Source organism: Kogia breviceps, chromosome 4, assembly GCF_026419965.1.
Source record: "Kogia breviceps isolate mKogBre1 chromosome 4, mKogBre1 haplotype 1, whole genome shotgun sequence".
Taxonomy (NCBI): Eukaryota; Metazoa; Chordata; class Mammalia; order Artiodactyla; family Physeteridae; genus Kogia; species Kogia breviceps.
In genome coordinates, this window is record NC_081313.1 from 122718413 (window position 1) to 122740254 (window position 21842).

Sequence of the window (21842 nt, forward strand, 5' to 3'; positions counted from 1 at the left end):
TCTACCTTGCTCTCTTTTCCTATCACTCCATTCATTCATTCATTCATTTTTGTTTTCACATTATTTACTGAGCTTCTGTCTGATGCATAAGTTTCCACCTTTGATTTCTCTCCTATTCAGGTGGCCCCCTGCCATGAGGGCCACTGCCTAACTGTCCACTGTTAAGCTGAGCCATCACCCTTATCTCCTTCACTGACCAATTCCAGAGCTTGGGCTGGGTCAAGCTATGGCCACTTGGATGTTTCCTGCCAACTAGATAATATATTCCTATTTTTTAACAGCTTTATTGAGCTATAGTTATATAAAGTTCAACGATTTTAAGCATACAGTTCAATGACTTGGCAGATGTAAAAAAGTAATGACTAACAAAATCAAGATATAAAACATTTCTATCACCCCCAAAAGTTTCCTTGTGCCCCTTTGCAATCAATCATCTCTCCCCATCCCTGGCTCTTGGTAATCCTTAATCTTGCCCTCACTATAGTTTTGGCTTTTTTTAGAATGTTACACAAATGGCATCACAGAATATGTAATTTTGTGTTTCATGCTTCTTTTACTTAGGATGATGTTAAGATTCTTCCATGTAGTTGCATGTATTCCTGAGGAATATTCCACTGTGTTTGTACCACAGTTTGTTTATTCATTCACCCATTGATTGGCATTAGGGTTGTTTCCTGTTTCTGGCTAAAATAAATAAAGCTGCTATGAACATTCATGTAGAAGTCCTTGTATGGACATAAGTTTGCATTTCTCTTAGGTAAAAACTTGTGAGTAGGATGCTGAGTAGAGTGGTAAGTGTATATTTCACTTTATTTAAAATGGTCAACTTGTCCTGTGTGGTGGCACCGTTTTACATCTCCATCAGCAACGTATAAGAATTCTAGTTGCTCCACATCCTCACCACCACTTGGTATGGTCAGTTTTTAATTTTAGCCATTCTTATAGGTGTATAGTGGTATCTAATGGTGGTTTTAATTTGTATTTTCTTGATAATTGTTGATGTTGAGCACTTTTTCATGTACGTACTGGCCACTCAATATATCTTCTTCCGTGATGTCTTTTGCCCACTTTTTAATTGGGTTGTCTTCTGAATGGGTTATGAGTTTCCCCAGTCTTTTCTTAATCTCCCTTTTCTTCTTCTTTCCTCTATCCCTCTGGATCTATCTCTTTCCCCCACTGTGTCTCAGCCTCAGTTTCTGACTCTCTCCCCAACTTTCTGAGTTGTCCACTATCTCCCTCTCTCCCTCCTCCTCCTTCTCCATTTGTATTCTTCCTTCTCCTCTCAGACACCTCAAAATCTGAGAACCTGTCCGCATTTCCCATTCCACATTAGAAGGAACTCCATCACAAGCCCAGTAATTTCAGTTCTGGCAGGGTTCCATGTTACAAATAGGGGGAAAGACCCCCTCTCCAGTCGAAGACCTAGAGAGGTAAAAAGCCTGGCATAATGAAGGGATGACTTTTTAACATGCCGGCATCTTCCTCCTCCCTAAGTGATTAATAGTGTTTATGGATGGCAGGGCTTTTTACTCACACATAACACTGGAAAGTCACAGGTGTTAAGTGAGGTTCATCCTGCTTAATCAGTGGTCCAACAGCCTACACAAACATAAGATTAGTTGTTCACACAACAAGGCCCTCCCTTGGCACATCTCCCAATCCCAGCAGGGTTTTATCTTGCCCAGTTGTGGGAAAGGAGATCCTAGCCCAAAGCCAGCAGCTTGTTTAAGGGAACCAGCATGACAGTGTTTGATTGCAAAGCTCAGAGCACTTTATGCAGTGTTAGAGGCCTTCAGATGGATAACCATGGAATAGTCTTTGGGGGTTTTTTTAAATACAATTTTTAAAAGTCACACTCCATTTACAGTTATTACTAAATATTGGCTATATTCCCCATGTTGTAAATACATCCTTGTAGCCTATCTTATACACAATAGTTTGTACCTCCCACTTCCCCACCCCTATATTGTCCTTCCCGCCTCTCCCCACTGGTAACAACTAGTTTATTCTTCATATCTGTGAGTCTGCTCTGTTTTTGTTATATTTACTTGTTTGCTGTATTTTTTAGATTCCACTTATAAGTGATATCATACAGTATTTGTCTTCCTCTGTCTGACTTATTTCGCTTAGCATAATGCCCTCTAAGTCCATCCATGTTGCTACAAATGGCAAAATTTTCTTCTTTTTATGGCTGAGTAGTATTCCATTGTATATATATACCACATCTTCTTTATCCATTCATCTCTTGATGGACACTTAACTTGCTTCCATATCTTGGCAATTGTAAATAATGCTAATGTAAGCATTGGAGTGCATGTATCTTTTCTTTTTTTTTAATTTTTTAATTTAATTTTATTTTTTTTATACAACAGGTTCTTATTAGTCATCAATTTTATACACATCAGTGTATACATGTCAAACCCAATCTCCCAATTCATCACACCACCACCCCAACTCCCCTGCCACTTCCCCCCTTGGTGTCCATACATTTGCTCTCTACATCTGTGTCTCAATTTCTGCCCTGCAAACCAGTTCATCTGTACCATTTTTCTAGGTTCCACATATATGTGTTAACATACGATATTTGTTTTTCTCTTTCTGACTTACTTCACTCTGTATGACAGTCACTAGATCCATCCACATCTCAGCAAATGACCCAATTTCATTCCTTTTTATGGCTGAGTAATATTCCATTGTATATATGTACCACATCTTCTTTACTCATTCATCTGTCGATGGGCATTTAGGTTGCTTCCGTGACCTGGCTATTGTAAACAGTGCTGCAATGAACATTGGGGTGCATGTGTCTCTTTGAATTATGGTTTTCTCTGGGTATATGGCCAGTAGTGGGATTGCTGGATCATATGGTAATTCTATTTTTAGTTTTTTAAGGAACCTCCATACTGTTCTCCATAGTGGCTGTATCAATTTACATTCCCACCAACAGTGCAAGAGGGTTCCCTTTTCTCCACACCCTCTCCAGCATTTGTTGTTTGTAGATTTTCTGATGATGCCCATTCTAACTGGTGTGAGGTGATACCTCATTATAGTTTTGATTTGCATTTCTCTAATCATTACTGATATTGAGAAGTTTTCATGTGCTTCTTGGCCACCTGTATGTCTTCTTTGGAGAAATGTCTGTTTAGGTCTTTGGCCCCACTTTTGAATTGGGTTGTTTTTTTAATATTGAGCTGCATGAGCTGTTTATATATTTTGGAGATTAATCCTTTGTCCATTGATTCATTTGCAAATATTTTCTCCCATTCTGAGGGTTGTCTTTTCACCTTGTTTATGGTTTCCTTTGCTGTGCAAAAGCTTTGAAGTTTCATTAGGTCCCATTTGTTTATTTTTGTTTTTATTTCCATTACTCTAGGAGGAGGATCAAAAACTATCTTGCTGTGATTTATGTCAAACAGTCTTCTTCCTATGTTTTCCCCTAAGAGTTCTATAGTGTCCGGTCTTACATTTAGGTCTCTAATCCACTTTGAGTCTATTTTTTGTATGGTGTTACAGAGTGTTCTAATTTCATTCTTTTACATGTAGCTGTCCAGTCAGTTTTCCCAGCACCACCTATTGAAGAGACTGTCTTTTCTCCATTGTATATCCTTGCCTCTTTTGTCATAGATTAGCTGACCATAGATGTGTGGGTTTATCTCTGGGCTTTCTATCTTGTTCCACTGATCTATATTTCAGTTTTTGTGCCAGTACCAATTGTCTTGATTACTGTAGCTTTGTAGTATAGTCTGAAGTCAGGGAGTCTGATTCCTCCAGCTCCACTATTTTCCCTCAAGACTGCTTTGGATATTTGGGGTCTTTAGTGCCTCCATACAAATTTTAAGATTTTTCGTTCTAGTTCTGTAAAAAATGCCATTGGTAATTTGATAGGGATTGCATTGAATCTGTAGATTGCTTTGGGTAGTATAGTCCTTTTCACAATATTGATTCTTCCAATCCAAGAACATGGTATATCTCTCCATCTTTTGGTATCATCTTTAATTTCTTTCATCAGTGTCTTATAATTTTCTGCATACAGCTCTTTTGTCTCCCTAGGTAGGTTTATTCCTAGTTATTGTATTCTTTTTGTTGCAGTGGTAGATGGGAGTGTTTCCTTAATTTCTCTTTCAGATTTTTCATCATTAGTATATAGGAATGCAAGAGATTTCTGTGCATTAATTTTGTATCCTGCAACTTTACCAAATTCATTGATTAGCTCTAGTGGTTTTCTGGTGGCATCTTTAGGATTCTCTATGTATACTATCATGTCATCTGCAAACAGTGACAGTTTTACTTCTTCTTTTCCAATTTGTATTCCTTTTACTTCTTTTTCTTCTCTAAATGCTGTGGCTAGAACTTCCAAAACTGTGTTGAATACTAGTGGTGAGAGTGGACATCCTTGTCTTGCTCCTGATCTTAGAGGAAATGCTTTCAGTTTTTCACCATTGAGAATGATGTTGGCTGTGGGTTTGTCATATATGGCCTTTATTGTGTTGAGGTATGTTCCCTCTATGCCCACTTTCTGGAGAGTTGAGGGTTTTTTTAACCATTTTTAAAAATATTTATTTATTTATTTATTTGGCTGCATTGGGTCTTCACTGCTGCAGGCGGGCTCCCCACAGAAGCGGTGAGCAGGGGCCACACTTCATTGCGGTGTGCAGGCCTCCCACTGTGGTGGCCTCTCCCACCACGGAGCACGGGCTCCAGGTGTGTAGACTTCAGTAGTTGTGGTACACAGGTTCAGCAGTTGTGGCCCGCAGGCTCCGGAACACAGGCTCTGCAGTTGTGGCACACAGGCCCAATCTGGAGAGTTTTTATAATAGATGGGTGTTGAATTTTGTCAGAAGCTTTTTCTACATCTACTGAGATGATCATATGGTTTTTCTTCTTCAATTTGTTAATATGGTATATCACATTGATTGATTTGTGTATATTGAGGAATCCTTGCATCCCAGGGATAAATCCCACTTGATCATTCTGTATGATCCTTTTAATGTGTTGTTGGATTCTGTTTGCTAGTAATTTGTTGAGGATTTTTGCACCTATATTCATCAGTGATATTGGTCTGTAATTTTCTTTTTTTGTAGTATCTTTGTCTGGTTTTGGTATCAGGGTGATAGTGGCCTCATAGAATGAGTTTGGGAGTGTTCCTTCCTCTGCAATTTTTTGGAAGAGTATGAGAAGGATGGGTGTTAGCTCTTCTCTAAATGTTTGCTAGAATTCACCTGTGAAGCCATCTGGTCCTAGACTTTTGTTTGTTGGAAGATTTTTAATCACAGTTTCAATTTCATTACTTGTGATTGGTCTGTTAATATTTTCTATATCTTCCTGATTGTGGATTGGAAGGTTATACCTTTCTAGGAATTTGTCCATTTCTTCTAGGTTGTCCATTTTAATTGGCATAGAGTTGCTTGTAGTAGTCGCTTAAGATGCTTCGTATTTCAGCAGTGTCTGTTGTAACTTCTCCTTTTTCATTTTTAATTTTATTGATTTGAGTCCTCTCCCTCTTTTTCTTGATGAGTCTGGCTAACGATTTATCAATTTTGTTCATCTTCTCAAAGAACCAGCTTTTAGATTTATTGATCTTTGCTACTGTTTGCTTTGTTTCTATTTCATTTATTTCTGCTCTGATCTTTATGACTTCTTTCCTTCTGCTAACTTTAGGTTTTGTTTGTTCTTCTTTCTCTAGTTCCTTTAGGTGTAAGGTTAGATTGTTTGAGATTTTTCTTGTTTCTAGAGGTAGGCCTGTATAGCTATAAACTTCCCTCTTGGAACTGCTTATGCTGTATCCTGTAGGTTTTGGATCTTCATGTTTTCATTGTCATTTGTCTCTCAGTATTTTTTGATTTCCTCTTTGATTTCTTAAGTGATCTCTTGGTTATTTAGTAACGTATTGTCTAGCCTCCATGTGTTTGTGTTTTTTATGTTTTTTCCCCTGTAATTCATTTCTAATCTCATGGCATTGTGGCCAGAAAAGATGCTTGATATGATTTCAATTTTCTTAAATTTACCAAGGCTTGATTTGTGACCCAAGATGTGATCTATCCTGGAGAATGTTCTGTGTGCACTTTAGAAGAAAGTGTAATCTGCTGTTTGGGGATGGAATGTCCTATAAATATCAATTAAATCTATCTGGTCTATTGTGTCATTTAAAGCTTCTGTTTCCTTATTGATTTTCATTTTGGATGATCTGTCCATCGGTGTAAGTGAGGTGTTAAAATCCCCTACTATTATTGTGGTTACTGTCAATATCCTCTTTTAGAGCTGTTAGCAGTTGCCTTATGTATTGAGGTGCTCCTATGTTGGGTTCATATATATTTATAATTGTTATATCTTCTTCTTGGATTGATCCCTTGATCATTATGTATTGTCCTTCCTTATCTCTTGTAACATTCTTTATTTTAAAGTCTATTTTATCTGATATGAGTATCGCTACTCCAGCTTTCTTTTGATTTCCATTTTCATGGAATATCTTTTTCCATCCCCTCACTTTCAGTCTGTATGTGTCCCTAGGTCTGAAGTGGGTCTCTTGTAGACAGCATATATATGGGTCTTGTTTTTGTATCCATTCAGCAAGCCTGTGTCTTTTGATTGGAGCATTTAATCCATTCCCGTTTAAGGTAATTTTCAATATGTATGTTCCTATGACCATTTTCTTAATTGTGTTGGGTTTGTTTTTGTAGGTCCTTTTCTTCTCTTGTGTTTCCTACTTAGAGAAGTTCCTTTAGCATTTGTTGTAGAGCCGGTTTGGTGGTGCTGAATTCTCTTAGCTTTTGCTTGTCTGTAAAGATTTGATTTCTCCATCGAATCTGAATGAGATGTTGCCAGGTAGAGTAATTCTGGTTGTAGATTCTTCTTTTTCATCACTTTAAGCATATCATGCCACTCACTTCTGGCTTGTAGAGTTTCTGCTGAGAAATCAGGTGTTAACCTTATGGGAGTTCCCTTGTATGTTATTTGTCATTTTTCCCTTGGTGCTTTCAGTAATTTTTCTTTGTCTTTAATGTTTGCCAATTTGATTACTCTGTGTCTTGGCATGTTTCTCCTTGGGTTTATCCTGTATGGGACTCTCTGCTCTTCCTGGACTTGGGTGGCTATTTCCTTTCCCATGTTAGGGAAGTTTTTGACTATAATCTCTTCCAATATTTTCTCTGGTCCTCTCTCTCTCTCTTCTCCTTCTGGGACCCCTATAATGCAAATGTTGTTGCATTTAATGTTGTCCCAGAGATCTCTTAGGCTGTCTTCATTTCTTTTCATTCTTTTTTCTTTATTCTGTTCAGCAGCAGTGAAATCCACCATTCTGTCTTCCACGTCACTTATCCATTCTTCTGCCTCAGTTATTCTGCTATTGATTCCTTCTAGTATATTTTTCATTTCAGTTATTGTATTGTTCATCTCTGTTTGTTTGTTCTTTAATTCTTCTAGGTCTTTGTTAAACATTTCTTGCATCTTCTCGATCTTTGCCTCCATTCTTTATCCGAGGTCCTGGAACAATCTTCACTATTATTCTGAATTCTCTTTCTGGAAGGTTGCCTAACTCCACTTAATCTAGCTGTTTTTCTGAGGTTTTATCTTGTTCCTTCATGTGGTACATAGCGCTCTGCATTTTCATCTTGTCTATCTTTCTGTGAATGTGGTTTTTGTTCCACAGGCTGCAGGATTGTAGTTCTTCTTGCTTCTGCTGTCTGCACTCTGGTGGATGAGGCTATCTAAGAGGCTTGTGCAAGTTTCCTGATGGGAGGGACTGGTGGTGAGTAGAGCTGTTGCTCTGGTGGACAGAGCTCAGTAAAACTTTAATCCACTTGTCTGCTGATGGGTGGGGGGCTGGGTTCCCTCCCTGTTGGTTGTTTGGCCTGAGGTGACCCAACACTGGAGCCTGCAGGCTCCTTGGTGGGGCTAATGGCAGACTCTGGGAGGGCTGACACCAAGGAGTCCTTCCCAGAACTTCTGCTCCCAGTGTCCTTGTCCTCACCGTGAGCCACAGCCACCCACCACCTCTGCAGGAGACCCTCCAACACTAGCAGGTAGGTCTGGTTCAGTCTCCCCTGGGGTCACTGCTCCTTCCCCTGGGTCCTGATGCACACACTACTTTGTGTGTGCCCTCCAAGAGTGGAGTCTCTGTTTCCCCCAGTCCTGTCAAGTCCTGCAGTCAAATCCCACTAGCCTTCAAAGGCTGATTGTCTAGGAATTCCTCCTCCCATTGCCAGACCCCCAGGTTCAGAAGCCTGATGTGGGGCTCAGAACCTTCACTCCAGTGGGTGGACTTTTGTGGTATAAGTGTTCTCCAATTTGTGAGTCATCCACCCAGCATGGGATTTGATTTTATTGGTATTGCACCCCTCCTACCATCTCACTGTGGCTTCTCCTTTGTCTTTGGATGTGGGGAATCTTTTTTGGTGAGTTCCAGTGTCTTCTTATTGATGATTGTTCAGCAGTTAGCTGTGATTCTGGTGTTCTCACAGGAGGGAGTGAGAGTACGTCCTTCTACTCTGCCATCTTCATTCAGGCTCTCTTGTCATCTTCTACTTGTTGGTCAAGTTTCTCTAGGTCAGGAGTGCATGTATCTTTTCAAATTAGTTTTTTGTTGTTGTTGTTTGTTTGCTTTGGACATATACCCAGGAGTTTAATTACTGGGTCATATGTTAGTTCTATTTTTATTTTTTTGATAAACCTCCATTCTGTTTTCCACAGGGGCTGCACCACAGTGGCTCCCACCAACAGTGGACAGAGGTTTACTTTTCTCCACATCCTCACCAACATTTGTTATTTGTGTTCTTTTTAATGATAGCCATTCTCACAGGTGTGAGGTGATATCTCATTGTGGTTTTGTTTTGCATTTCCCTGATGATTAGTAATGTTGAGCATCTTTTCACATGCCTGTTGGCCATCTGCATTTCCTCTTTGGAAACATATCTATTTAGACCTTCTGCCCATTTTTAATTGGTTGTTTGTTTTTTTGATGTTGAGTTGTATGAACTGTTTATATATGTTGGACAGTAATCCCTTATTGGTCACATCATTTGCAAATATCTTCTGTCATTCAGTAGGTTGTCTTTTCATTTTGTCAATGGCTACATTTGCTGTGCAAAAGCTTTTAAGTTAATTAGGTCCCATTTGTTTATTTTTGCTTTTATCTCCTTTACTTTAGGAGACAGATCCAAAAAAATATTGCTACAATTTATGTCAAAGAGTGTTCTGCCTATGTTTTCCTCTAGGAGTTTTATAGTATCCAGTCTTACATTTAGGTCTTTAATCCATTTAGAGTTTATTTTTCTACATAGTATTAGAGAATGTTCTAATTTATTTCTTTTATATGTAGCTGTCCAGTTTTCCCAGCATCACTTATTGAAGAGAGACTGTCCTTTCTCCATTGCATAGTCTTGTCTCCTTTGTCATAGATCAATTGAACGAAAGTGTGTGGGTTTACTTCCGGGCTCTCTATCCTGTTCCATTGATCTATGTGTCTGTTTTTGTGCCAATACAATACTGTTCTGATGACTATAGATTTGTAGTATAGTCTGAAGTCAAGGAGTGTCATTCCTTCAGCTCTGTTCTTCTTTCTCAAGATTGTTTTGGCTATTCGGGGTCTTTTGTGTTTCCATACAAGTTTTTAAATTATTTGTTCTAGTTCTGTGAAAAATGCCATTAGTATTTTGATAGGGATTGCAATGAAGCTGTAGATTGCCTTGGTTGGTATGGTCTTTTTTTTTTTTTTTTTTGCAGTATGCGGGCCTCTCACTGCCATGGCCTCTCCCGTTGCAGAGCACAGGCTCCGGACACACAGGCTCAGCGGCCATGGCTCATGGGCCCAGCCGCTCTGCAGCATGTGGGATCCTTCCAGACCAGGGCACGAACCCATGTCCCCTACATCAGCAGGCAAACTCCCAACCACTGCGCCACCAGGGAAGCCCCAGTATGGTCATTTTAACAATATGGATTCTTCTAATCCAAGAACACAGTATATCTTTCCATCTATTTGTGTCATCTTTGATTGCTTTCATCAGTGTCATAGTATTCAGAGTGCAGGTCTTTTGCCTCCTTAGGTAGGTTTATTCCTAGGTATTTTATTCTTTTTGATGCTGTGGTAAATGGGATTGTTTTCTTAATTTCTCTTTCTGATCTTTCATTGTTAGTGTATAGAAATGCATCAGATTTCTGTATATTAATTTCATATCCTGCAACTTTACCAAATTCATTGATGAGCTCTAGTAGTTTTTCTGATGGTGTCTTTAGGATATTTTACTCATAGTATCATGTCATCTGCAAATGAGCAGTTTTACTTCTTCCTTTCCAATTTGGATTCCTTTTATTTCTTTTTCTTCTCTGATTGCCATGGCTAGGACTTCCAAAATTATGTTGAATATAAGTGGCAAAATTGGACATCCTTGTCTTGTTCCTGATCTTAGAGGAAATGCTTTCAACTTTTCATCATTGAGTACAATGTTAGCTGTGGGTTTGCAATATATGGCCCTTACTATGTTGAGTTATGTTCCCTCTTTGCCTGCTTTCTGGAGAGTTTTTATCATAAATGGATGTTGAATTTTTATCAAATGCTTTTACTACATCTATTGAGATGATCATATGCTTTTTGGCATTTTTTAAAGCTTATTAAAATATATTTCACATAACATACATTTAAGCCATTTAAGGTGTGCAAGTCAGTGGTTTTTTAATATATTCACAGATATGTGCAACAGTTTTCACTACAATTTTACAATATGTCATCACCTCAAAAAGAAACCCTGTACCCTTAACTATTATTCGTATATCCCCCTATATCCCCAACCCCTGGAAACCACTAATCTACTTTCTATATAGATTTGCCTATTCTGGTCATTTCACGTAAATGGAATTATGTAATGTTTTTTGTGTCTGACTCCTTTAAATTAGCATAATGTTTTCAAGGCTTATCCATGTTCTGGCATATATCAATACTTCATTTCTTTTATGGTTGAATAATATTCCATTGTATGGATATGCCACATTTTGTTTATTCATTCATTAGTCAATGGACATTTGGGTTATTTCCACCTTTTGTCTATTATAAATAATGCTGCTGTAAAATTCATGCACAAGCTTTAGTGTGGACATACGTTTTCATCTCTCTTGGGTATTGGACTTACTGGGTCATATGGTAATTCTATGTTTAGTCACTTGAGGAACTGCAAAACTATTTTCCAAAGGGCCTGAACCATTTTACGTTTCCACCAACACTGTATGAGGGTTTTGATTTCTCTACATTCTTGCCAACACTTGTTACTATCTGACTGGAATCGTTTTCTGATCCTATACCTGGATTGAAATGTCACACATACATACGCAGCCATACATACATTTACACAGTCATTGGCACACACACAAAACTATAACCATGCATATTTGTACACACTTCTAGAGTTTACATACATATACACAGAATTCCAGATAGACATTTACAACCATACATACATATAATCACACAGAGTATACATGCTTATCAATCCACAGACCCACATATGTGAACATAATCAGACATACAATAGACCAGTGCCATCATACATATACATACAATTGTCATGGGTTCTGGAAAAACATAAGCAATTGTAGAAAGAACCAGAGATACATGTACTCGGTAATGGATTAGCAACTGTCCACACACACATATGCAAATAATAGTTATACCCACAAAACCACAGTCTTAAAAAGGCACACATATGTACATATAACTACAGGCACACATAACTACACATATGAAGTTACCACTGCTTATGATTCAACAACTAAAGACAGATTGAATGTATTTACTGGATGGCATGGAGATGGTTGAGGTTTCATTAGTCCTTGGTGGACTGGGTAGAAAGATATTTTTGTTCATTTATTCATTCTTTAAGCTACAAGTACATATTGGGCACATAAGAAATACAATGATGAATAAGACATAGTCCCTGCCCTCATGGAACTTACAGTCTAGTGATGGGGGATGGTCAGTAACTAAACAAGGAAACAATCACAGCCTGTGATATATGCCAAGAAGGAAATGAGCAAGGTAAGATGTTAGACAACAGGCAAGGTGCCAGGATAATAGACAGTTTCCAGATATTTTTAGCATTATTGCTCCCTCTTTCCCTGGAAAAGTAAAGAGGATGCAGATTTACCTTCCTTAAGTCAATGGGTAAACTGGTGTATAAGTGTGAGTGTGAGTGTGAGTGTGTGTGTGTGTGTGTGTGTGTGTGTGTGTATGTGTGTTAATATTGATGGTGTGGGCTCAGGACCTAGACAACCCGGTTTAAAAGTTTGTTTCATACTAGTTAGGTAACTTTTCTTTCCCTCAGTTTCTCATCCAAAAATAGGGATGATAATAGTCCCTTTAATAAGAATTAAATTAGCTGACACTTGTAAAGTTCTTAAAACTGCATGGCAAGTGTTAGTTCTCAGCATTAGCCACTGTATCATTTTATGAGAATAGGTTTTCATAGAGGGAGATGAGTGCAGTGGGAGATGGGTAGGGAGGGGCCCAGGGAAGAGATCGAGGATCCTGGCAGTACCCTGTTGACTGTAAACTAGACAGGTCTTCATCCTCTGCCCTCTCTGAGCAGTCTTTTGGATTGCAACCCTCGCATGCCACCCCAGCAGACCATAAACCAATCTACCACCACTCGGCTCTGCCCACAGCCCCAAACCACAGAGAAGACACATGCTAGGTGTTGCCGGGCGTGGCCCTTGGTTTTTGGTTGCGTCAGGCTGCAGCAGCTCTGCTGTGGGCCTGGCTGGTGATGTTCACTGGTTCCGCCTGGCTTTTCTGTCTGTGTAGGTCAGCACTTATCACCCTGCACCTGCCTCCCCAGGACATTCCACGGCCATCATCAGTCTGCCCGGCTCCCAGCAACACCTCTCAGCTAACATGTGAGTAAAAAAAGCTCAACCCTCCACTCCCGGTCCTGGCATAGAGGGGTCATCTTTGCCATCCCTCTACCATCGAGCATCCCCCGTCCCCAGCCAACACACCCAGAGAGATAATAGCTCCCCTTCTTTTACAACCTCCAAAGGGAATAATGGTGAAAAACACAAATTACCAAACCACATCATCCTGGCTCATTATTTTACAAAAGTAGAAAGAGACTGGAAGATTATATACCAAAACATTGCAGGAAGCTTGGGTGGGTACTGAGCAATTTCTATTGTCTTCCTTGAGATTCACAATGCTAGGTCATCAATAGATGTTGCTCTAGTAATCAGCAAGAAATAAATACGGCATTTTAGAGGGGAAAGGAACCTTGCAGATGAGAACACTCTCCTAGCCCCTTTGATAAAACCTTTCAGTGTCTCACAGTCCATAGAGTCTAGAAGGACTTCCTAACATCCAGCCTGAGGCCATACACTGGTAACCCCGAACCTGGCAACCCAAAGTGGATTATTTTTAATGCCTTTAGTCGGGCAGTTATTCTCCTTCCACAGCCTCACTATTCCACAGGGTCTTCACCCCCTGGTTCATACCTCGATGTTACCTGCCCAACTCCTGTGTGGACTTCAGACAGGCAAGTCACTGCTCTAACCCGAGAACATTTCTACCATGTTTCAAGCCCATCCTCCTCCACGCCAACATGCAGCCAGTATTCCATTGCATGCCAAATACTGAAATTAACACCCGCCTCCCATTTTCCCATGTCCACCTCCGACCTACATTAAGCTAAGCTCCTCGGGCCATTCCTGGGGGTCAGACATGTCCCTACCCTCAGGAGAGGGAGTGGATCAGAGAGGTTTCTCTGCTGACCCCTCAGTTCCCTGAACCTTGATGGCTGTGACCATTGTCTTGGGGGATACTCTAAGCAGTGTGAAAAAGCATCCTAGATAGAGAACCATCACTTCCAGGTTTGAGACCCAGCTCTGCCACTGATTCCTGGTCACCAACTCCTTTCTCTATTCTAGACCAGTTTCCCCATTGTCAAAGTGCTGATGTGACCTAAATGAGTGATTTGCAGCTGTGGGGCACTCTGTGGACGAGCAGGGAGAAGGAGGGGGCAGGGATCTGGGCCCCTCCACTGCTGCTTCAGCCAGGCTCCACCACTTTCTTCTGCCTTACATAGTGAGATTTCAGTTCTTAAAAGGTGTTATTGCTAAAGACCGGGCAGGTGGGCTCTGAGTTTTCCTCTCGCTTCACCCTTCACTGGTTCCATGCCCTCCTCTCACCAGCTTCCTTTACCAGTTCCTTGTGTCTCCCCAGGTTTGTAGCCCTGCATTCCTACTCAGCCCATGGACCTGACGAACTGGACCTGCAGAAGGGAGAGGGCATCAGGGTCCTGGGGAAGTACCAGGATGGCTGGCTCAGGGGCATCTCCTTGGTGACCGGGCGAGTCGGCATCTTCCCCAACAACTATGTCATCCCCATTTTCAGGTGGGTCCTCTCCAATCTCAGGCATCAGAGGGTCAGGTCACCTAGGCCAGGGGCCATCTGTGGATTGAATCTCTGAAGGACTCAATGCCCTTTCAGAGTAAGGGCCAAGAAACAGCTTTTGCTCTGGTACCATCCTAACACTTAACTTAAAAAAAAAAAATAGTAGAATAGTTATCTTCTAAATAGCTCTTCACATTTTACTAGCACTTTTGCATCTTTTAACTCATTGGCTACGCTCAAGAATCTCGTTTAAGGTAGATGTTATTTTACAGACGAGGAAATTGATGTGCAGAGTTAACCAGTCTGCTCAAGAACTAGATTTCAGGTTTTCTACTATATAATCCCCTCCAAATCGCACCTCACACCCTGCACCCTGACACTTCACAATCATGGCACAATGAGAAAACACAATGATCAGAAGACCTGTTGGAGCACCTTGGGAGACTTCCCAGGAAGCTGGGCCATTAGGCAGGGTTCTTGTGACTCAGACCACTACCCAGCCATCCACACCCCAGGTCACATGCTAGTTACCCTGAAGATCTTCTTCCCAAACAGCTTTTCCCAATGTTTTTCATTCTCTGGCACATTCATCAATTTCACTGGCATACAGTTTGTCCAGACACCTCATATGACCACAAATACACAAAGACCCCAAAACTATCCATGGTTCCTCTTATGCCCACCCCCATAAGTCCAGGCAAAGCCTGTCACAAGGCAGCAAGACCATCACCACACAAACACTCTGTCTTTATGACATACCAGAGAGTCATAACTCCAAGGAAAGGGATAATCCCATTATATTCTACGGGGGTCAGAGCTAGAGTCATATATGGTCAGTTTGGGGGACTTTCATGTAGGTGGGGCAGTGTGGCCAGCGGAGGGCAGCAATGGTGAGGAGACAGAAACTACATCACTGGAGAAACCTATAAAGAAAGTAGCATTATTTGAACTGCAGAACACAAGGGTCAGAGTGACCATAACAGACTGTGTAGACCAGGAAGTAGATTTGTTCCATGAGGAGACAGTGAACCAGTGAATACAACTTAGAAGGTTCTGGTTCAATAAAAGACTGCACTTTCTACCCACAGATTTTTCTAATCAGTCTGGCTGCTGAGGTGGTGGATCCCCTTTCTAGAAAGACTACAGGCAAAATGTGGGTTCTAACAGATCCAGGCAAAAAGATTTCTTCACATGCCAGAAAATTGGAGTAGAGGATCATAGTTACTCCTTTCAAATGGAAGGTTCTTAGAATTTGTTAGAAAACCGCAAAATCTCCAAAGGCAAACTAAGGATGTCTACAACTGATGCTTTAATTCATTTATTCAACAAATATGTATTGAGCACTATATGTCAGGCACGTTTTTAGATACTGAAGAAACACCAGTGAATAAAGGACACAATATCCTTGCCCAGTGGAGCTTACATTCTAGTGGGACAGACAGACAATAAACAAGACATATAAGTAATATATGTGGTGTGCTAATGATAAAGTCTAAGAAGAAAAAAGAAGTCAGGACAGGGGGATAGAATTCACGTGGGGGTGATTACAATGTTAATAGCTTGGTCAGAGATGGTCTTACTGAGCGGTAAGAAGGTAGAATGAAGGAATGAGGGAGGTGTGTTCCAGGCCCAAGGAGCAGCAAGTACAGAACAAAGGCCCTGAGGGAGGAGCACTCCTGACATGAAGGCCAATAGGACTGGGTTAGAGAAGTGAGAGGGGGTTAGTAGGTGATGAGGTCAGAATAGTAACAGGGATTCAGATCACACAGAATTTCCTCGCTTGTAATGAGGAATTTGGCTTTAACCGTATTGTAGGGCTTTGAGCAGAAGCTTAACATGATCTAACTCATGTTGTAATCAGAATCCCTCTAGTTGCTGGGTTGAAAGTAAACTATAGATAGGAAAAGGTGGAAGCAGAGAGACAAGTTAAGCAGATATTGTAATAATCCAGTTAGGGGAGGGGGTGACGGTGAAATAAACCAAAGCACTAGCTGTGGAGGGAGGGAGCAGTGGTTAGATTCTGGGTATATTCTGAAGGTAGAGACAACAGGATTTTCTGACAAATCAAATACTCGGTGTAAAAGAAGAGAGGATTCATGGTGAGTCCACTTTTTTTTGCCTTGAGTAACTGGAAGAAAGAGTTGCCTTTTACTGAGATTGAGTTGAAAACCAAAAGAGGAACAAAGAGATTTTGAGGTGTTGGGGGGAAGCAAAAGCTTGGTTCGTAGAAGATTAAGTCTCAGATGCCTTAGTATTCCGCGTAAAGACATTGGTAAGTGGTTCAGTATACACGTCTAGCATTTAAGAAAGAGGTCCAGCCTTGAGATGGTATTTAAAGCCCTAAGACTAGATGAGATCATCATGATAGGATCCATTGAGGGGGAGAGAATGACAGTAATCCAGGAGCTCAATTCCTCAAGGAAAGAGGGGAAATGATGGCTCCATCACGGCAGGGTGGTAGGTGGTGGAGTCTAATCATGTGAACCCGAGCTGGGAAGTCTTGAGAAGAGTGGGAGGATGGTCCAGAAGTGACAACAAAGAGCAAGGACCTACCCTAACTCATGAACCGTCTTCCATGGAATCTTATCATGAACCCTCTAGGGACCATCTCTACTACTGGGGCATTTGCTTATGCATCAGGCCTTAGCCCAAAGTCCTGGATATTCCATGAAAAAAAAATTAAAATAAGAGTGACCATATAACTTACCATCCAAACTAGGATGCTTTTGAGATAAAAGAGGGACACTCTACCAGGAGAGCAGGTGTAAACTGAGACTCTCCCGGGAAAACCTGGATATAAGGTCACCCTAACTAGAATGCATGTAGTACTCCATTCCAGTGTACTTCAAGGCTCCAGCTTCCCGTTCTCTCCTCTTGGCTTTTCTCCAAGTTAGATCTGTTCCTGGGCGAGTCATGAGCATCTAGACTCACCCGCTCCATGATGGCCACGTGTTAGGCAGTGGATGGAGTTTCAGCACCAGCATAGTTTGCCATGAGTCCATCCCCACCCCCAGCTCATAGAAACCTGCATATGTGCATATACTGAGATGCTACTTATGCTGATGTGTGTGTTTGCTTCTAGGGAGCCAGCATTTCTAAACAGGAAAGTCCCTGTCACAGTATAATCCCCTGAGAGCTATCAGGTGACAGCAGATCAAAGCTCTCTGGGTGTATGTGTTTTCCTTGACAGCATCTCAGATGCAGAGAAAGTTCCCATCCCCAAAATCTTGGACACAGATGACATGCTGAGTTTGTCTATCTGGGGGCAGCTCAACCTTGTTCTTAACAAACCTTCCCACTGTGGGAGGTTTAATTCCGCCCGCTTCTCAGGGCTGAATGATGCCATCCTTTGTCAGCTGAGTTTTTCCTACTGAGTGGGTTGGACTACGTGCGCAAGGCCCCTTTCTGTTCTAACATTCTGTGTGTGTGAGAGGTTTTGCCCCGTTTTTGTTGTCTGTTTGCAGTGATGGCTCTGCACTGCCACCAGCCCCCTTGGTGTACAGGGCTGCCTTTTATAAGACAGCCAGACCTCAAAGGTGTGAAGTGCCCCCTGAGTGTTTGAACCTCTGCTCTTACTAGCATCATCTGCTAATGAACTGAGCCAGCCAGAGTTTGGGGATCAATTAGAGACCAGAGTTGACCAAAATGCCAGGGTTTCGATTTACGATTCAGCAAGGGAGCCTTCTAATTACTGAGAGAGGAAAGGCTGCCATGCTGTGTAAAGCTCCAGCCCTCTGTGCTCGATGGTGCCACCAGCCTGTCCGGCTGTGCCAACCACAACTAAATATCTGCCACCACAACCTAGTTGCCATATCCCAGAGTTATCCCCTGGCTCAGGTGGTACAGAACACTTGTCACGTTTTCATTCAAGCCCTTCCTAACAGCACCTACATCCCTTTGGTTTCCTCTTCTATGCACAGTCTCGGTAGAGGCATAAGTTTCCTCCCTTTTCAGAGGCTGCAGAAGCCAACTCCTCCCCTCTCCCCTTCCCCTCCTCAACTCATCACCACAGGTGAGGGACAGGCTCAACCTCTTGGGACTTGGAAACGTGAACAAGGAAGGAACAAGGGAGGAAAGAATGCGGACAGAGTTGAAGGCCATTCATGGCGGGGACTCAAGGAGCAGCACCTGATCAGACTCTTCCCTCCTCAGATCCCTGCTGCCCTGCTCTCGGCAGCCTCCCTTGGATCCTGTCTCCAAGCTCTTTCTACTCCCTCCTGTCCTCCCAATAAATGCCCTTCTGCCCAATAAGCCAGGATATTTCTCTTTCTGGCAACCTTCACTGGACACATATGCCATCCTGATGCCTAAGAGGTGGAGAAAAGTGACACGAGGGCCACCATTCACTTTCCTTTAACTGTCTACATAGAACTATGTAAAGATTGTCATGGTCCAAGCTTTTGCCTTACCAGGAGGTTACTGGCAGTGCTGAGCAGGATAGAGCCACTGTGTGTCATGTCCCTTTCAAATATTGTGCAAGTTCTTAAGGGCTCCTGTCTCAGGTAGAAAAGGGGACACAGGGACCTGCACACTCAAAGCAGCCCAGTGGAGCAAATCAGAGGCAACACACACAGCTCCCACTTAAACCCAGAATGTCTTTCAGTCTCTCCATCTAGAAAACAGGGATCATAATATCTGCAGGTCTGGGGTGTCATGGGGATTAATGAATATATGTTTGCAAAGTGCTTTGATGCTAAAAGAACGTGCTAAGCTTTTTGCCAAAAGACATAGAGGGACTCAGTGTTGGATGGGGGACTTGAGATTTAGGAGTTTCTGGAATCCGGCCTCATGCTGGGTCCAGAAAAATGAATTTGCACCTTGGTCTGTAAACAGTTGTCCAAAGAAGGGACTGGTGGAATTAGGCTGGCTTGGGCCTCATGAACTAACTGTATTCTGTCTAGGCTGCTGCTGCTGCTGGCAACAAATTTGGAACCTGTCTTTCCTGTTGCCAGTCCATTTTGCAGCATCCAACACTTTGAGGACTTTGTTTAAAACACAGGTAGGGGCTTCCCTGGTGGTGCAGTGGGTAAGAATCCACCTGCCAATGCAGGGGACACAGGTTCAAGCCCTGGTCCGGGAAGATCCCACATGCCGCGGAGCAAGTAAGCCTGTGCGCCACAACCACTGAGCCTGTGCTCTAGAGCCCGTGCGCCACAACTACTGAAACCCACGCTCTAGAGCCTGCGAGCCACAACTACTGAAGCCCACACTCCTAGAGCCCATGCTCTGCAACAAGAGAAGCCACCGCAATAAGAAGCCCACGCAGTACAATGAAGAGTAGACCCCACTCGCTGCAACCAGAGGAAGCCCACGCAGAGCAACGAAGACCCCGTGCAGCCACAAATAAATAAATAAATTTATTTTTTTAAAAAATAAAACAGGTAGATGCAGACTCTGCCAGGCAAGCCAGTGCTGGGGAGTTCTCTCCAGCCCAGCCTTCATCTCCAGAATGTAGTCTGAGCTCTTCCTGGTGTACAGCCCACTCCGCCTCACTGACTGCATCCCCAGGGGCCAGAAGCAGGCTGAAGGCTGTGGACAGAAGCCCCTCTCTGCAAGCATCAGTTCCCAGCGCATTTGGCTGCATATGCTTCCTGGGCAGAGTTGGCTGCATTACATGATGCCTTTCCCATCTTGTACAACACTGGTGGCTCAAAATTAAACTACACATACTTTTTTAAAGCAAGACAGGGAGAGAAAAGGAGAAATGAGGGGAAATTACCTAAAGAGAAACCTGGAGGCATTGACAGGAAGGAAAATACGGGAGGGCATCTCTGTGCCGGGGTCTTGGTTGAACCGGTTATCTCCAGGGAATGAGCAGGGGTTATTTAATCAACAGAGTAACAAGGGGATTCATGGACTACTCGGTAGGGGCTGTGATGTTGGGGCGGGATGGTAAAAGGGCAAGAAGGGCATGTAAAATGACACCACTCCCCATGGGGTTCAGGGAGTTAAAGGCTGGAAACACGGACAGGAGATTTGCTGTTTTACAAAATATTAACACTGTTCTTCAAAATCAGAGCCTAAGGCTGAAGAATTCGGTCTTATGGAGGCATGTGTAGGGCCTAGCAACTCCTTTAGTTTGTTAATTTTCAAGTAGGATGCAGGGTTTTTCAAATGATGAATGCTCTAACTAGCCAGAAGGTAGGTAGCTTAGTGGTAGAGCGAGGGGCCAGCCTGAACCTGGGTTCAAATCTCAGATCTATTAATTGCTTGGACAAGTAACGGTAAATCTCTATTTTTTAACCTACAAAACAGTAGCACTAATAGTACCTACCTCAGAAGGTTGTCGAGAAGAACCTGTGAGATGATGTGGGCAAAGTGTGTGGCCAATGCTGGGTGTTACAGTGGGTATACAGTAAGTGCTTACTATGTGTGAGACAAAATGACTGGTTTCAGTGCTAAAAGCATCATGGCAGCCATTCAACAAACATTTATTAATAAACAATATGTGCAGAACACAGAGGCTATAAAACAAGTCATATAAAATCTCTGCCTTCAAAGCGTTTAGGATCTGGTGGGAAAGTCACTGAAAGAACAAGAAATCGCCCCTGCAAAGCGAAATGAACACATACAAGATCTTGTTCTCTGAACTGAGGGCTGAAGGGACACTGGGTGAAGAGTGATCAGAGCTGAAGTGAAAGATGATGATATTCAAGTCTTCTAGTTCCACCAGGCCTCAGTATGAGACCCTCTCCCCTTCCTCAGCATACCCACACAGTTATCCAGGTGTGGAAGCTGAGGCCTCCATAGTTAAGCCTGTGGTAAGACAAGTATAAACATATATATATATATATATATATATATATATATATATATATATATATATATATATGGGTAGGAATAGGATGAGGAGAGACCACATGTGCTATACAGTTGGGAGCTGATCATTTTTTTAAAACAGGACTCTTGACTGAACCTTTTCTTTCTCTATTTCTTCTCTTTCACACACACAAAAAAAAGCACAACCAGAAAGACATCTAGTGTTCCAGACTCCCGGAGCTCTCCTGTCTACACCACATGGACATTATCCACCTCCTCTGTGTCCTCCCAAGGCAGCATTTCAGAAGGTGATCCCCGGCAGAGCCCGCCCTTCAAGTCTGTCTTCGTACCCACGGCCATAGTCAACCCCGTGCGGAACCTGGCCGGTCTGGGGACCCTGGGGCAGGGTTCCCACCGCAAAGGGCGGAACAGCATGAAAAAGAGTAAGTGGTGGCAGAGAGGTACGTGCCTAGAGCAAGGGGATGGGGGGATCTCACACTGGCAAACAGAGTGCTTTTTGCAAAAACAAGGATCTTGGCTTTAAAACAAGCCTCTGTGAAGGTTGCTTTACACTTCCCAAATAGTGCATTGTTTTATCAGATGAAGCCACACAGACTCAAGGTCCCAGCCCTCAGTCACTTCATACACGCACGCTGACTGATTGGGATGATACCAGCCCTGAGTGCCGACATGTAATTAGAGCATGGCCAAGGTGGAT

At 42.3% G+C, this 21842-nt stretch overlaps 1 protein-coding gene across 1 annotated transcript in view; it reads left to right on the forward strand.

Moving 5' to 3' along the window:
- Positions 1-21842, forward strand: part of SH3RF2 (SH3 domain containing ring finger 2) — a 131632-nt gene that overhangs the window by 103903 nt on the left and 5887 nt on the right. Inside the window, exons 6-8 of the mRNA XM_067031871.1 lie at positions 12785-12876; positions 14195-14365; positions 21326-21567. Of these exons, the coding sequence (XP_066887972.1) occupies positions 12785-12876; positions 14195-14365; positions 21326-21567 (505 nt within the window). The remainder of the gene's footprint in view (positions 1-12784; positions 12877-14194; positions 14366-21325; positions 21568-21842) is intronic.